The sequence below is a fragment of the Melospiza melodia genome, chromosome 1, assembly GCF_035770615.1.
Source record: "Melospiza melodia melodia isolate bMelMel2 chromosome 1, bMelMel2.pri, whole genome shotgun sequence".
Taxonomy (NCBI): Eukaryota; Metazoa; Chordata; class Aves; order Passeriformes; family Passerellidae; genus Melospiza; species Melospiza melodia.
Window position 1 is genome coordinate 123273535 of NC_086194.1, and position 18066 is coordinate 123291600.

Genomic DNA, 18066 nt, shown 5'->3' on the forward strand with positions numbered 1-18066 from the left:
TGATTGTCTCAACTGATGATGTGATTAAAATATGCCAATATTGTTTGTTTTCAGGAAATATTCAATTGTGCTTGTATTCAGATTACAAAAAATAAGAGTTGAAGCCTCTTATAATTTTGTCTTATTTAGAGAGATTTTGCAACTGAGATCTTTAATATTGATAGGTGGATTAAAGCATTGTCCACCACTGGCTCTGACTGTGTTATTTGATCTTCCAGGGGACTGCCTCACAGCTTTTCTGGAAAAGCTAAAAATCCATGTCACGTACTTTGGTGTTTGCAAGACAGGAGATGCTGCAGAAATAAGATGTTCATATTACTGTGGATGAAAAGTGTTCAGCTCTGGCCAGAGAGGGACACACTGCTCCACAAGCAGCATCTGGCCCGCCTTTAAATCCACAGCCTGATTACAGATGCCTTTCTCCTCTGCCTCTGGAGGTGAGGATGGTAAAGCTTGGCCAGAGACTGGGAAGGCAGCTCAGAATCACTCTGCCCAGAGCACAGACATGGTTGGGAAGCTGGAAGCTGGGGCAGAGCCATTGGGTGAGTCCTTGTTGTGACCTGGATCTTTTATTTTGGAGGTATTAGTCTTGTTTTAGCCATGTAACTCCCAGTTTATGTGCCCTTTATGCAGATCACACTGCCTTTGGTACCAAACTGTGTGTATTCCTGCATCTCCAGCATTTCTGCAAGAGGAGATCACGTGGGGTATCACTACCACTATCCTGTACCTCCATCTCTTCATGGAGTCACTGGCCATTTTGTAGCTCTGCGCTCTGAAATCTCATCTATAAAGCAGAAATTTGGTACACTGGCTCTTCAGAGAACAGGGGTAATCATGATAGCAGAAATATTAGTGCTCCAAACCCATTTCCTCACAGTGCCTCAGTCCTGATTCAGAAAGATTGCTTTTAGAGATAGAAGGATAATTCAATCATCATTTGGTTTCTCTTCCTCTGAGACTCCCAGCCAGGAATGATTTATTGAAAATTGTCATGATGGCTGTTATATTCTTGGAAAGGCTCTGTCACAATGTGTAGCAAATTCACATGGGCACAAAAATTAACTTAATTTTAAAGACAAGTGTTTTAAAATACATATTAGAGGGAAAAAAAAGATTTTGAACTGAACAGCTATTAGCCTCCCTAGATAATATTTTTTTAGTAACAATTGCCTATTAATTATTTACTGCTAGCAAAAGATTTGATCTCCAGCAACTTTGGATTTTGTTAGCTTTGCTGCAGTTGCTGCTGCAAAGTCTGGCATGTGGTAATTCTGAATTCCAGGCTCAGTTGCTCAATTCTTTTTTTTTTCTTTTTTTTCTTTTTTTTTTTTTTTTTTTTTTTGTAGTAAAGTTCAAACCGATTTTAATGAGAGATTTGCTTCAGGATAGGATGTGGAATTTATTATTTTGTCGGTATTACACCACATTACACAAAATATATAAAAGTTAAACCCATTACCTTGGCAAAGCAATTAAACCCATGATCTTTGAAGGTGTCCTACTTTTCAAATGCAAATAAGCTGGTTCAGTATGGTACCTGGAGGAGCCCAATATCAGAAAATTTTAAGTAATAAAAGGCTCCTGAAAGTTGTTTTCCAAAGGGATGAGGGTAATTTGGCATTTAGATGAAGCAAAAAATAGACATTATGTATTTAATGTAGTAAAATGCTACAGCCAAGAAGCAGCCATTGTACTCACAATAATTTTCAACATTGTACATTAGTTCCAGTACCCACACCCCACTCCCACCCACACTTTTGCAACCTACTCTGGACTCTGCTTCTTGCAGAAATACTATCAGGGGAACAGTGTGTGAAATAAGCCTGATAATGTCAATCTTTGGGCACTATATGCATGATGAGGACAATCACACAGCTAATAAGTTACATCAGGCCGTTGAAAAATAAATGCATAAGACTCATGCTTTATGAGACAAGCTAAACTGTTTAGAAATGGAAAAACTCCCCTACAGACAGCCTGTCTCATAATTTTTTTTCAATCAGAGTGGCAGTTTTGCCTGTCTGAAGCATCCAGAGCTGTCCAGCCTCTGGATCCAGTGTCACCAGCACCAGGATTCTGCCTGCAGTGACAGCAGCCGGGTCTGTGAGACCCTGAACCTGAGGGTGCTGATTTGCTTCGGGGAAGGTGCTGGAAATTAAAAAAAAAAAAAAAAAAAAAACCATTAAAGAGTAAAGTGGTGGGATCTGCTTTGCGACGACTGGTTGCATTGATTTCAATTAGCACATTGAAGTGGGTGTTAGCAGGAGCGGAGTTCGAGGTTTTGACTTGCAGTTTTACAGTGCCATCCTGTGGCTGCCTTAAATGTTGCAGAATAACATCAGAAACTTCGAGTTTACTGAAGCTTTCTCTACAGAGCAAGATTTTCTCAGGTCCTGACGGTAAAACTACATTAACTTGATTAATAGTAGTTTATATTCCTTCTTTTAAATAGTTACGTTTTATTACAAGCATTTTCTCCCTCGGTAGTGGAATCCTCCACTACAAGAAAGACATTGAGGCTCTGGAGTAAGCCCAGAGAGGGAAGGGCAACAGAGCTTGTAAAGGGCGTGGAGCACAAGTCCTGTGAGGAGCAGCTGAGGGAGCTGGGGTTCTTTAACCTAGAAGAAAAGGGGGCTCTGGGGGAACCTTATCACTCTTTACACCTTCCTGAAAGCAGGCTGTAGTGAGGTGGAGGTCAGTCTCATTTCCCAGGTAACAAGATGGGACAAGAAGAAATGGGCTCAAGTTGTGCCAAGGGAGGTTTAGTTATCAGGAATTTTTTTTTCCATTGAAAGGGTTGTAAAGCATTGGAACAGACTGACCAGGGAAGTGTGGAGTAACAACCCCTGAAGTTTTCAAAAAACGTGCGGGTAAACTTGAGACATGATTCAGTGGTGAACATGGTGCCATCAGATGGTTGGACTTGATGATCTTAAAGGTCTTTTCCAGCCTTAACAATTACAGTACTCTATGATTCTACAAAAAAAAAAAAAAAAAAAAAAAAAAAAGAAACCCAACCTCATTGGGAAGTTCTTAGCCTACTTGTTAGTCAGCTGGTTTGGGATTTAAAGTTTGGAGTTTTTTTCTGTAGGGTCATGCCTTTGTGGCTTCATTGCCATGCCAATTAATTCAATCTTACATGTAGGTGTCATCAGCTCACAGAGATCATAGAGAACTGTGATTTCCCCCAAAATCACAGTATAAACTCCACATGCCAACATATATAACCTATGTTTCTTTTATAGTTGGCTTGTATTCAGTCATTCACTGTCAGAACAACTTCCAATCTGCTGTAGTTTTTTATATTTTATCAAAACTCCTACAGCAGTAATAGCTATATTTTATGATCCTTTATAGCATTTACAAAAGACTCTAAGGGAAAAAAGAAGAAAATTAAAAAAAGAAAAAGAAAAAGAAAGTTTGCTTGGTTTCACTGTGCTCGAGTCACCAGTCAGTTTTTTCTTTTGCTTTTACACAGGAGGAAAGCTGGAGAAAAAAAAAAAAAAAAAAAACAAAAGAGAGAAAATGGTTGTTTTGTGGGCAGCTCAAGATGAGATATGCAAACATTATCTTCAGGCTGATGGAGCCTCATACCAGAGATTTGTGCATTCCTGGGAATACCTGTGATGGGGTCACCTTTGGCTGCAGAGCAGTGGGAGGAAAAAGGGAAAAAGAAGAAAGTTTTTTCAGCTGGGTAAGAATTTTAATTACCTCTCCCAGGACAGTACCTTTGCCTGCTCCCTGCAGACCACCAGAAATGTGCAGGGAGGAATCCAGGAGCAGTAAATCCAGCACTGCAGTGTCACTGAAAATCATAATTGACTAAAGTCTGATAATGTTTTCATTTGTTTAAGCACAAGCATTTCTTGATTGAAGTCAAAGACAGCTAGTGAGCTCAGCTTCTAATCTCTCAGCTCATCAAACTGATTGGCTTTGTGTCTTGTTCTCCAAAACAAACTTCCAATTAGCACTGGAATTTACACAGAAACAGTCACCTTAGTAAATACAGCCTGACGCCTGACGATCCATCCATCATGTGCATAACATTTGTGTAGTCACAGAGACATCCTCTTTTCACTATGCAATTCAGATTCTAAACATTTCCAATACCTTATAAATTTTTAATTATAATTCTTTTTAAAGTGGAGCTGATACCTCACTAGATATTAAAAACTGTTAGACTGCTTCTTCACTGATGAGCCTTTGTTTACCCAGCACAAATGAGACAGCAAGCACTGCCAGCCTCGGCAGCATTAAAGACAGACTTTGCACTGTGGATAGCTATGTAGGTAGAAAGGGAATCTGAAAATAAGTTCTACTCAGTGCAATTCCATTTGACAGGAATTAACCAAAGATTGCCCCATTGCAAATTTTGTCCTTTGCAACATTATTTATGAATTATTAGGCATCTGATTTCCCCTGGTTTCCAAGTCAGGCTATTCTTTCAACAAAACTTGAAGGCTGATCCCATAACTACCTGTAATTAGATAAATATAAGAGTATTTAATTAAAAAATCATACACCTCAAATAATGCAGAGTTCATTTTAAAGACAATGTAAACATTAACTCTGTTTCCATCCTCTATACTAATGGTAATGTTTGAATAGTAGAGGATGCCTCTAAATAGCATTATAAAAGTGAAGCACAGAGATTTCCAAGTCACAACTTCCCACTTCTATCTACCTGTGAAAATTCAGTTGAAACTCATGTAAAGGTGGCCATAAGGTAGCAGCAAAGCACAGTCACCTGCCTTTATAGACAGGAAAAGCTGGTTCTGGTTTTAAAATAAGGCTCTCTAAATTGCACATTAGGACATTCCTACTGCTCTTCAAATTAGGAACCTGACATAAGTTTTTGAATTATTATTTTTTAAATGGCTTCTGGTTTTAGTCTGAGGAAGGGCTAATTTCTTGTAAATTGGAAGTGATAAATTATTCAGTTTGCTAATAATGGCTTTCTAGATAGGTGTAAGGCACTTTCTTGCAATAGCAGGAATGGCAGTTAAGGTTAAAAAATAGCTCACATTATGCTCACATTTCCTCCCACATTAATAAAGTTAAATTGCCTCTTGAATTGGATTCTATGGTAAATTTCTATAACAGAAGCTTAAAGCTGACATCAAATTCGTGTTTAATTGTATAAATAAATTACTTAATTTTAAAAGCTGCAGAAGACAACTGGAGATGTTCATTGTTCCACAAGTTGGACTAAGGTCACATATTTAAGCTCTTGGCTTTCATCTTATGCCTTCTTGAAGTTTTGTTTCTTGCATTATCTCTATATAACCTACAAAAAAAGTAATGAATCCCTAACTAATCTCACACCAAGATCTTTTAACACAGATTTTTTGCATAAGCAGGTGCATTCTCTGAGCAGGAAAAACTCACCACTTGCTAGTAAAAGATCAACCACCAGAACAACACTGGTGTCCTACAGATTTTTCCCAACTGCATACCCGACTACACTTGAAAAGAAATGCAAGTTCACTGAAAAAAAGATCAGAGGGTATGATTAACTGATTAACTCCTGTTTAATAATTTTTTGCAAAACAATAAGAAAGCAATAATTATCCACAAAATACAACTGCTCTCACAAATTAATTGTGGTTTAAAAGTATGAGCTAAATTATAAGTTTTTGATCCACTCGGAACTATCTGAAATGTTAGAAGCATAAATTAAATGCCATTTAGCTTTCATATCTCTGTGAAGGCCAAGTCATATTCTCACTGCTTCCTAAAACAAATTTGGAGGTGATGGATTTGGATCCTTCAAGTTCCACAAGTTTTTCCACAAGATCAGGTGGGAGATGAATAGTAAGTTTTTTCATGCTGTTAACATTTATTTTTCATGTTAAATATGCCTCTTGTGAACTTTATGGTGGCTGTTCCTTAGCCTGCATTGGCTACTGAGGCCTTCAAGTTCTTGCAAAGTTTAATCAAAACATAAGGAAAAGTCTCATGCCCAGACTGGGAAGAGCATTCTGGAAGGGTTGTCGCTGCTTACCCGTAGGGACAGTGTTGGAGAAATTTGCTCAGACATGCCTTGAAGGAAAAAAGGCCATGAAAATATACAGCTGATGGAAAAGTAAAAGGCAGCTGTGAGGGGCAAATTCTCAAAGCCTGTTTCTGTAAACAGCAAGAGTTCTCAAGCCTGTCTTCAATAACAAGTAAATACCTTGTCCTTGGATAAGGTATGGGAAAGCAAAAGTGACAAACATGGAGGCCTTGAGAACCATTCGTATCAGGGTGAGAACACAAATCTTGGTTTCAATAACAAACCACAGGTATTGAAAACAAAAGGAGGGGTTGATGTCTAATCTGTAACCTATGATGAACTCGGGTTTTGCAATATGTATGAGCTTAATTAACACTGTTATAAAATGTGCCTGGTGGATCAATAAATTGGAGTTCGATGCTGATCAGAGGATGGGTCGTCTCCCTTTGCTTCCACAGGACAGCATTTCACCCTTGCCTACAGGTTCCATTTTTTCAACAAAAGAAAAATTATTGTGAGTTCTCTCTGATCTTTTGGGGGGATTGTATTTGTCATAATTCAGTACACCATCCAGTCAGTCCTGTTGAATAATAACCAGTTTCGAGCATGTGATCTGTATCACAGAAAAATACTGAGTCTTGCCTTCAACATCATTGATGCCAATGAGTCTGTTGTAGCAGGAAAACAGCAGAAATCAATCCACAGAAACCCATTGCTTTGCAATGTGGAACCAGTACACCTCTAATAACCTGTTTCCAAGCCAGGGCACCCTTTGCAGGCACAGCTTAGGGCTGCCCTGTGTCTCTTGCTGCCTGCCTCTCCTGCTTCGGTAGCCATGAAGAGCCCAGAGTTACAAGCAGTGTCTCTGTAGTCAAGCATGTGCAGTCAGGCATGTGTGCCTAGGCACAGTACAGGCATGTGATGTATTTGCTGCAATATAACAAAACAGTTCTGTATTTCATTTCAAAACAGAGAGTCTGAGAACTGCACTGCTGTCAGTGGGTCTATCCAATGCTCCATCAAAGCAGAGTTCCCAGGATGAAGAGATCTAGGAATTACAGTCTATATTCCTCTTATTATTAAAGCACTTTTTAATGCTAGTAGCTGATGTGCCTTTTCTATTTAAATTGGGGAAGGACCCTGCACAACCAGGCTGTGATGATGCTTCTGTGCTCTTGTGATTCCTGCCCACATCCCCTCCTTGGCAGGGCTTTGGACCTCTTTGCTGTAGACCTTGGTACCTCCTTCTGAGCAGCCTGACAGGAGGTGTCTGGACCCTTTGCCTTTCCTTTAGCTCCTGGGATAGATTCCAGCTAGTAATAAGAGGGTGTGACAGACTATTCACAGCCCCTGGAAAGCTGGATGGAAGGGTACCACTAATCCTAGGTGCTGTCAGTGTGAGGGATGTGGAGCTGCATGAATGTGGGGCCATATACCAGGCATAGGCAACATCTCAAGTTTTAAAAAACCTTTGTGGTATGGCATTTATGGTTCTAAGAAAAGTATGAATTTACAAAGTTTCCTGTTTTGTTCTGCTCCCCCTTTGTGGCATCCAGGCTGTCCTGGAGCTCCTCCTTTTCTCCAAAGTCAGCCCTGCTATTTGGTGAGCACTTCAGTTCAGGCAGCTCCTGAGGTCAGTGAAGCTTGTACCATGAAGTAGCCAAGCCCTTGTGGGACCTTGCTCTTGGGGGCAGCTGATGTGGTGTCTTTTCTGGCTAGGCAGGAGGCACTCAATTTGCTGGTCCCTTTTGCACTGGCCTGTGACAGCTTTGTGCAGGCTCCTGGAGCAGCTGTTTCCCAGATTCCTCTGAAAGATCAGTTTTTCTGAATCCTCATGGAAGCCTTTGTCTTCTCAGACCCAAGTAATGTGGAATTCAAATTACAGCTTGAAATCACTTTCAGGAATAGAAAGGGCAAAGACTCTTGCTGCTGAAGCAGAGTGTCAGGCTACCAGCTGTGGAATACCAGGAGGAACCTGAGAGATATCTTGGTCTACATCTCTTTACGGTTGCACTTCCAGCCTATCAAGTTGTTGAGGTAGTGTCTCTGTTTAGAGGAAGTTGTAGGCAGGGTGTGCTGTGAAGAGCTTTTTGCTTTGAATTTACTCCTCTCTTTAATCTGTCTCAGCTCAGATTTATTAACCTCTGGACATCCTACTCTGAGGGAGGGAGAAAAATACTTGAAGATTTCTGGAGAACAGCTGAAAAGTTATCTAAACCAGCTTTTAGTAGTGACTGAATGTTTATATTAGTGGCAGACAGGCAGTTTATTGTATTGTTTTTACCTCTGGTCACAAGTGATAATAATTTCCAAAATGCTTTTTCAGAACGCTCAGGAGGTGCTTATGAGATAACGAGGCAGAGAGGCAGAATGGATTCCAAGTGTGTGCAAAAAGCCCAACAAAAATTAGAAACTCTTTGTTGTACAGTACAGCTGCAGATAAAAATCTCATTTAGCCATTTGATGTAGCTTTGTGTGTGTTTATCTACTGGTAAACAATATACCTCCTTTTGGAAATTATGCCAAAATCCCTATCCCAATTCCAGCAGCTGTTGCACCAGTGGTGTTCACAAGTGTAGTGAAGTCCCTAAATGCATTGGGAGCGGGGTGGATGGTAAGGTGGGATGGTGGGATATGCAAGTTATTAAATGCTATGGATGAGGAAAAGCACAGCACCGCTGACAGCTATGAGTGCCCCCGCTGCCCTCTGGGGTCAGGAGGTGACCTCATGCTCCTGAGGGGCCTGAGGGAACCTGCCAGTAACACAATAGCTCTGCCTTCAGCACAGCAACACAGACAAAAGCTGAAAAAACATAGTTGGTGTTCTCTTGGAGTTTACTTACGTGCAGGATAGCAGAGTGGTTCCATGCAGACTCAGTATTTGGGTTTTCTCTGTTTTGAACTCTCCCAAACCTCTGCTTTTGTCAATGGCAATGTTTTCATCCATGGTTTATTATCTGTGGATGGTTGGATTAACATATCCACTTTCTGCTACATCACCCTAACTATCAGGATTTTCTATTCCTTTGCTACTGATGCACTCAGTCCTTAAGACAAATGTAATTAATGAAAATAGGTGAGAGAAAAATCAAGATTTTAACAAGTTCCCTATCTCTGAGTATTTTTCTGGGTATTTACAGATTTTGTCTTACCTTTCAAATCTGTTTGCTTGCTTTATTTTGTCGTACATTTTAATTGGCAAGACCAGTACGTGTGAGGCATTCAGATATTACAGTTCCTAAAGTCTGTGCAATCTCTGTCTTTCTTTCAAGTGAAGCTGGAGCAGCAGCAATTTATTTATTTTTTTTAACATAGATGCTTCCTGTACTACTTGAATGTGTAGTTCTACTAGCTGTGTTATGCATACGTGATACAGTGGCATTCAGAGTTTCAGTTTGTGCAGATGTTTTATGGGGAATGTATAAACATGCACAAAAGTGCTCTAAAACACTTTCATTCTTGCATTTCTTCACTCATTCGTGGTCTTACCTGTACCACAGCATTCCATTTTCTCATTGGGTTGGTTTGTCAAAGACTAAGAAATTTCTAATCTTCTCCTTGCATTCACTTTCTAATCTTCACCTGTTGCATTCACTTTGGGTAAACATGAAGTTACGCTTGCTTAAGAAGGTGAGATTCTCATCCGTCCTCATAATCATTCAAAGCTCACTAGAAACCTATGCTAGGAAAAAATTCTATTAATGGTGCCGTACCTTGCAACGAGGACCATTCTGATTGCCTGGTACTTTATAATACCAGCAATGAACTGGGGGAAAGGAGCAATAGAAAACACTGTAATCCTCTTCTCCAAGAAGGTTCATACTGAAATGAAATTTCAGAAGAATCCCTTTTCTTAGGAAATCATTATAATAGGCACCGAACAACGCTGATATCCTCCTGAAAACTAATTAGATAGCATTTTTTTTAGTTCTATACAGATGTTTAGTCAAACTATAATAATCAATTCAGATGATAAAGTCCAGAGAGGGATCTCAGTTTACATTTCATAGCTCTTGTGTAATATTCTGATGAGGATAAATACATGTAATAGTAAACTGGCATTTATCATTCCATGGTTGCAACATAGTGCTCTTCAGCTTACTGTTACTTGAAGAAATGGTTAAACTGATCATAAAGCTGTAAACTGGCAGATTTTATGTTGCACAGATGCTCCCTCTTTCCCTTTCCTTTGTACTTGGCTCCCAACTGGTGCTTATGATCCTGCACAGAGGATTCCTTAACCTGACCTCTATGATTTTAGACCAAACGACATTTTGGCTCTTGAAATTTGTTGACTTTTCTCTCCACAGATGTTTTGCTTTGCTCCTCCTTGCCTGTCCTGAAATTTAAGAAGTTCCTGGTGTGAGCAAAGAATGGATCTGTTGGAAGGGACAGATGTGGAGTGTTATTTATTTGCAGGCTTGAAGGCCTTTGATAAGGTTTTATGGCAGAAATTTTTCATTTTATATCTCCTTGACCCATAGATATTTCTCTTTGTCTATGTTTTGAATATAAACATTGCTATACTTTCTCAAGTATAACTCACAACTCTGAGTTACACAATACAAAATTGCTTTTATGTAAAATATGTAACTCACTATTATTTTCCTGAGTTTTCTGACTTCTCTCACTTCCTTGATCAATCAAAAAAAAAAAATCTCCAGCCAACCAAGCTGAAGTCCAAACTTTGCAAAAGAGCTGCCCACAATTTGAAAAATTGCAGCCTAACTCTGCTCATGCAACTCACACATATTTTTGTATTCTGAAATATGGTTTTTAATGCCATACTGCAGAGAGGAGCACAAGGTTTTCCTAAAAAATAAACAGCATTTTTTAAACAAACATACTTTTTTTTCTTAAAAAAGAGGGAATTCACATTTGAGAAATGGTATCTGTTGACTCAAATTCCCCTGCCTTAACCAATTTTTGGCATAGAGTTCTTTTCCCAGGAAAGTGTTCCCTGCTGGACCTTCCTTGAAATACTCATTAGGGAGTATTGTAAATATAAGCTCTGTGACCTGACAAACCTTAAAGCAGTAAAGCCTAATGGAGATGAACTTTCCCAAAGCACCAAATAAATGTGTCTATCTCAAGAAATCTCTACAACTTTTTTGCTATGTTTTATACTAGTTTCATAAAGTAGCTGATCATCAAAAACCTGCAAAGATTTCCTATGGGACAAAAAAGTAATCAGCCTCGTAGTTTAGCAGCTGAGAACTCATTCAATTTACAAACATGGCTGTTTTGTTGTGGTTATGTGGAAAAGGAGCTGGAAAAGTATCAGCACGGGAACGAAGTTTCAAAGGTGGGGGTGAGAAATTTATAAGGAAAGTCTTAACATATGTTTGTTTGTTTATTTATTTATTTATTTATTTACACGTGAAAATATCAGCCGTATGGAAATGCTGTATGTTGAATTAGCTTCGCGGTGCTTTCTCCCTTCCCACTCACCTTTCCCTTCTTCCTCTTCCTTGCAAAAAAAATCCTCAGTTTGACAACTGCGGCTTTCTGGAACTTTTTAGGCACGGGGCTGGGGCTCTCCGCACTCCGCGCATCATCCGCAGGATGCAGTCGGGACCGCAAGTGCCTCAGGGGCGGTTTTGCGGGGCCGGAGACTCGAGGTGCGTGTGTGTGTGTGAGGAGGGGACAGCGTGTGCGTGAGGAGGGGACAGTGTGTGTGTGTGAGGAGGGGACAGCGTGTGTGTGAGGAGGGGACAGCGTGTGCGTGAGGAGGGGACAGCGTGTGCGTGAGGAGGGGACAGTGTGTGTGTGTGAGGAGGGGACAGTGTGTGTGTGTGAGGAGTGGGCACTGTGTGTGAGGAGTGGGCACTGTGTGTGTGAGGAGGGGACAGCGTGTGTGTGAGGACGGCACAGCGTGTGTGTGAGGAGTGGGCACTGTGTGTGTGTGAGGAGGGGACAGCGTGTGTGTGAGGAGGGGACAGTGTGTGTGTGAGGAGGGGACAGTGTGTGTGTGAGGACGGCACAGCGTGTGTGTGAGGAGGGGACAGTGTGTGTGTGAGGAGTGGGCACTGTGTGTGTGGGGAGGGGACAGCGTGTGTGTGAGGAGGCGGGACTGTGTGTGTGTGAGGACGGGACAGCGTGTGTGTGAGGAGAGGGGACTGTGCGTGTGAAAAGCGCGCGCGTGTGTGTGAGGAGGGGTTTGTGTGAAGGAGTGTGTGTGAGGAGGGCTGTGTGTGAGGGGGGTTCTGTGAGGAAGGGTGTGTGAGGAGGGGAGGGGTGTGAGCAGGGGTTTGTGTGAGGAGGGGTCTGTGTGAAGGGGGATCTGTGAGGAGGGGTGTGTGTGAAGGGGGGTGTGTGAAGGAGTGTGTATGAGGAGGGGTGCGTGTGAAGGGGGATCTGTGAGGAGGGGTGTGTGTGTGAAGGGGGGGGTGTGTGAGGAGGTTTGTGTGTGAAGGGGGGTGTGCGAGCGAGCCCCCGGTGGTGCGGGGCGGGGCGGGCCGGGGGCGGCGGGGGAGCTCATATAAGGCGGGCGGGCGCGGCGGGGCGGGCAGCGTCCCTCCAGCGGCGGCACCAGCGATGGGCAGCGGCGGGCGGCGGCTGCTGCTGGCACTGCTGGCGGCCACTTCGCTGCTGTGCGTGCCGGGGCAGGGCCAGCCCCGAGGTGAGCGCAGAACGGGGGTGCGGGGGTGAGCAGCTTAGGGCAGAGCAGGGCAGTGCCTGCGGGGGTCTGCAGCCGCCCGCCGCGTCCCGTGGCAGCCTTTGGCCCCCGCGGGGCTGGGGCAGCCTCGGCAGAGTGTCCCTGTCCCCGTCCCGCCGGGCACGGCCGTGCGGGGCCGCGTTGGGCTGCAGAGGCAGCGCGCTGGGGGAGGCGGGCTGGGGTCCGGCAGTGCCGACCGCACGCTTCCCGACAGCCTCCCCCATCCCTTTTATCCCTGCTCTCTTCCCCCATCTCCACGTTTTGCAGCCGCCCTCCCCCACCTCCCTGAAGTCCTTTCTCCTCCCTCGGCGGCGGGGGCCGCCCACTCCCTTTGTGGGAGATGCTGTGGAGCGGCAGAGACCCGGGGGAGGAGGGGGCGACCCCGCGGGCCCCGCTCCTGGGCCGGCAGAGGGCTGCGGCAGCCCAGGGAGCCCCCGGGGAGCCTCTGTCCCGGCGGGAGATGGGGGCAGAGCCGGGCTCGGGCCGCTGTCCTGGGGGTTCCTCTCTGGGGAATGAGAGGAGCCGGAGCCCCGAAGGATGCCGCACGCTGTCGGTAATACAAACCATACTGAGCTCTGTTATAAGGAGCGAGAAGAGTCCCAAAGCACTTTCCGGGCAGAGGTAGCATGAAGAAGTAATGGAGACAATTTACGAAAGTTTTCTTTTTTTGCACGTGGGCTGGCCGGTGCGTTGCGGCCGGGACACCGGAACAGTTCTTACCCTGCCAATGACTTCGTCATGCGCTCCCTCTTTGTTCCGAGTGCCGTAACTTGGGCTGGTTGTCCTGGTGAGACCCGAGCTGCTGAGCACATCGGCTCGCTCTGCTGCTGGGCTAACAGTGATTGACTCTGCGGTGTGCTGGGTCGTGATGGGAAGCGCTGGTAGACACCGATGCTCTCACCTTCGGATTGGGTTTCCATTCCACCACAGAATTTCTGCCGGTCCCTACTCCCTGCACATGAATCCCCAGTCCCATTAGGTCTCTATTAAAAACAAAACAAAAAAATCTTGAATGGAAAATGGTTGGAAGGCATATGTTGTGCAGATGCATGACTTGTTTTCTTTATGGCGAAGCAGGGTGTTTGAGATGGATGTAGGGTGGGAGATTAGCATCTGGATGTTTACAGGCTGCCGTAAAAGCCAGTGTTTATTAATATAATTGTGTGTACAAAATATTCTCTAGGTAAAAAGGACGAAATCAAGCCCAAGTAAATTTCAGAGGCCATATGTCTCAGCTTGAAAATAAATACGCTTTACTTGGCTTATAAAAATTCAGTTGTAGAAACAAATGAAATGTCAGACAAAGTGATATCAATTTTGCTTTTTCGTTTTTTTTAAGGTACCATCTTGCATCAAATAACCTTAATTTAATACTAATTCCTATTTGAATAAATATGATAGCATGCAGTATAAATAAGAATTTTCCTGAAGCTTGTCATTATTGGTGACAAGAGCAAATACCAGTTTTTTCACTGACATTTGCACTGATCTCTCTGCAGTAATGTGCAGCTTTTATATAGCAGCCCACGGGTGCTAGAGGCATCTGGATAAAATACTTGCTTTTTATGTCAGTGATTGAAGCCACCAATAAATTTAATTGCTTCTAAGCCGCGCCTCCTGGGAATATTTAAATTCATAATTATGTTTTTCTAGTTGAAAGATCAGGTCGAGAGACCATTCCTCCTATTAGATTAAGTTGATAGAATTTTTTTTCTCAGCGTGAGAGCACAGATCATCCGAGGAAGCTGCGAGTTTCAACCCCCTGGTGGTGAACTGCCTTACAAAAGCCACAATTCAAGATAACTGATCCTAAAACAATGTGAAGAATGTGATGCAGATTAGAGTAGCAATGTTGCTTTTACAGAAAGTAAACAACTTAAGCTCAGAATTGTAAGCATCTTGTTGAGGTAAAAAATACATTTTGAAGTGAGGATGGGAAGGTTTCTCAGTGCAGTTGTCAAGAGAAGTTTGGGGAAAAGGTATCTTGGCATGGCTGTGGAAAAACTCAAAGCATTTCTTGTTTTTCTGTTCAGTTTTGCTTTGTCCTGTCAGCAAATGAAGAAACTGGGGGGTTCCACAGCTGCAAGGGTCTGTCAGAAAGTGCTGAAGTCCATTCTAAGAAAAAGAAACACATGGTACTGAAGCCACTGCACTGAACAGCTTTGAAAGTTAATGATTGATTCTTTCAGCCTAAAGATTAATATCTACATAGCTATAAAATTTAGTTGGAATTCTAATTACAGGTGTTTTGTTAAAGTGTTCCTATCATGGTCAAAAGTTTCGTTTGCATTTTCTGTTGAGTCTTTTGTATTCACTAATGGAGGAACTCTTCATGAAGCATGTAACTCAGTGTCTAGATACAGAGGAATTATTTTATGTCAGAAGCAAAAAAGCCATTTTGGAGGCTTGTAGCAGCTTTGGTCTGTTGGAACACATTCTTTGTTATACTGGAGTTTAGTGATACATGTCTTCAAAGTGGAAAGGAAAATCAGTTAATGATTTTGAACACTATTGCTTGTATTTTGGAAATCTGACTTTGCCACTGTCAGGTGATTTTTTTCTATAATTAAAAAAAAAAATCTTGCTACTGTAAACCTGTGGTAGTGTTAACTTGGAAGGCTATAGTTGTAGACTAAATATTTCCTTAGCTGCATCTCAGTTTGTTTGTGTAAGCTGGTGTGCTGAAGTAGCCTGCTCTGTTCCTGCCCGGGGTTTTGGGTAAGTGCTGGTGCTTGGGGAACTGAATGGCCGTGGGAAGGTGCTCCATCTGGGCAGAGATGAACTTAGGTATTTCAGATGCCTGTCACCCTTTGCGCTTCAGACCTGCTTTGCTTCAAGAATCTGGTTTAGTAAGTATTCTTAGGCTATGATAATATGTAAATTACGACATTATGATCAGCAACCACATTTTTTGCTGAAACATAAATGATATAAATTATATTGTTAGAGCACATTCCCAGGCAGTGGGAGATTTATGTTAATCTCCTTACTTTGAGGTGGTTTGAGGTGGTTTGAACCCACATTTCCAATCTCTAAATAGATTGCTGTATTACCAAGTTGCTGTGACAGGTAATGCAGAGGAGGAGGAGGAGGAGTGTGTGAAATCTCTCCAGACCTCTCTTTGGAAAGGAGCTACTGTACTGCCAAGATGGCAAGTTTCCTTCTGGAAGGACAAAAAGCTGATGCTTCAGTTGGATCATTGCAGTGCTCAAAATGTAAGGAGAAATAAGTACAGGCCTCCATCTCTTTTTTTTTATTTGCCACAAGCAGCAATAATGTGTTTGACTTCAGGAGAAACTCTTATTGTACCATTGTCTACTGGGACTTGTTTGTTTGTTTGCTGTTTTAGTCTTTAGTTGTTTTTTACTAGGTTACTCAAGCCTGGCACCACTCATGGGTGCCACTCACTCTTCACCACCTAGTGAAGAAGGGCCCTTTGGTGCCTAATTCAGGGTGGTGAGTTCCACCTTGAGAAGTGATGTACTTCAATTGTAGGAGTTACAGCATTTGACAGAAGTTTGGGGTGTTGTAGATTTGGCTGTTAGTCTGTGAACCTGGGTAGGTGGATCTTGCACTCTCAGCTGCCTCACCACAACCTCATGCATTCAAAGGTGTTCTGTGCAGTGAAATAGTTTCTTGTGACACTTTTAAAACAGAGCGACAGACTTCCAGAATGTGCTTGGAGGAAGTTTTTTTTATGGAGTTTCAAGATGACTTAGATGTTGCATTCAAAATTGCTTTCTGTATGAGATGAAAAAAGAATCTTAAGTGCTTCACCATACTTCACCAATCTTGGGTTCCTGTATGCTAGTGACTTGAATAGACCTTGTTGCCATCAGTCTTAAATATCAGTTTTTTTCCAACATCTGCAATAGAGTTAACTGTTCTAGAAAATGAGAAGGTTTCTATTCCCTGCCAAGTTTGACTTTACTTCTAAATATTTTCCTTTAACATTTCTCCGATGTTTCCACCAATGTGAATATTGTTTCCTGATAAGAGAACACTAAAAGAAACCTCAAGTTCCTTGAGGCTTGTGGAAAACTTAAAAGCAGCGCTGTTTGCAGCTTGCAGTGTGAGGCAGGAGACCAGTGAGCTAAAAATATGACAGGAGTTTGAGGCAGAATCACTTAACATTGTGGTAAGGTAAAAACTTCTTAATTTTTGGCAAAGTTGGGTACGGTGGTATACTTGGCTTAAGTTTCCACTTTTTCCTCAGGGTTGGAAATCTCAGTTACACTGAACCCGTACATCCCTTGTGTCCTTGGGTGGGCTAAGTAGCCGGGCCCCAAGATTTTTATTAGCTGTCCACACTCTTATTTAAGTTCTTAGATTGCTTGAGAAGTCTCATGTCCACCCACAAATCAACACGAGATCAAGGTGGAGCAACATCAATAATGAACCCAGAGAAATGAGCCCCTGACAGGGCTTTTCTGCTGACAGCCACTGATGTGTTATGGGAGCAGCTCTTCAGAGCTCACAGGATGGGGTGGTGGCAGCCTGCAGGGGTATGGGACCCATCCTGGAATATACGGGAAGAACATTTTGGGATTGCACAGGACTAATTTTGGGATGAACGGAAGGGCCAAATATACAGGGATCAAAGTGACTGAGCAAAGAGTGAGTGTGTAGGGATCCATTGTGTGTGTGATGGGGCTGGTGTGTGTGCAGGACAGTTTGTGCCTCCGTGCCTGGGGTGCAGCTGTGGGTCCCAGGGGCTCACGTGCCAGATGCCGACAGTGGGGAGATCTTGGATATGGAGGAGCACAGTTACTGGATCCAGTGAGTCTCCAGCTTTGGATATTTAAGAAATGCACGCTGTGGATGGGCATTGAAGAAATCCATCTCTGTGAATGAATCCATGTTTTTCCCTGGAGCAGGGAGCAGGATGAAACCATTGGTGGTGATTGCATTTGTGTATCTGTGTGTCTGGCCATATGCATTTGAATATATCCATATATCCATTGCATTATGTGTGTGGATTTTTATGTGCCTGTTGGGAATACTTGCTCAGCTTTACTGGTGGCTGGGCCTGGGAACACAGAGCTGCAGCAGCCACCTCTCTCTTGGCCTTGGTACACCCCAGCAAAACTGTGGAAAAGCAGATGTAACTCTGGAGCTCTTGGCTTTTGTTTCCTCTGAGCCCATTTGACTGTCAAAGCCTTAATGTAGTGGACTTTGTTCTATATAACACTCTAAAAAGGTCAATTTTAGATGACCTGTTGATGATGTCACCTCAACCAGAGGCCACATTTCATGTCCTCAGGAATGCTGATTTTGTGGATACCATTGTGTTCAAGTTACAAAGTTCCCTAAGTTCATGATAAGCAACACAAAAATATGTTGAAACTTTATGAAATAGAAATGAGGTTTTATCTTATTATAAGGAATATGTAGTGTAAAAAAGTAATTG

General features: G+C 42.7%; 1 protein-coding gene across 1 annotated transcript in view; it reads left to right on the forward strand.

Moving 5' to 3' along the window:
• Nucleotides 1-3629: 3629 nt before the first annotated feature.
• The window catches only part of LAMA1 (laminin subunit alpha 1), a 108667-nt gene continuing 94230 nt past the window's right edge, over nt 3630-18066 (forward strand). Inside the window, exons 1-2 of the mRNA XM_063149871.1 lie at nt 3630-3697; nt 11420-11619. Coding sequence (XP_063005941.1) covers nt 3630-3697; nt 11420-11619 — 268 coding nt within the window. The remainder of the gene's footprint in view (nt 3698-11419; nt 11620-18066) is intronic.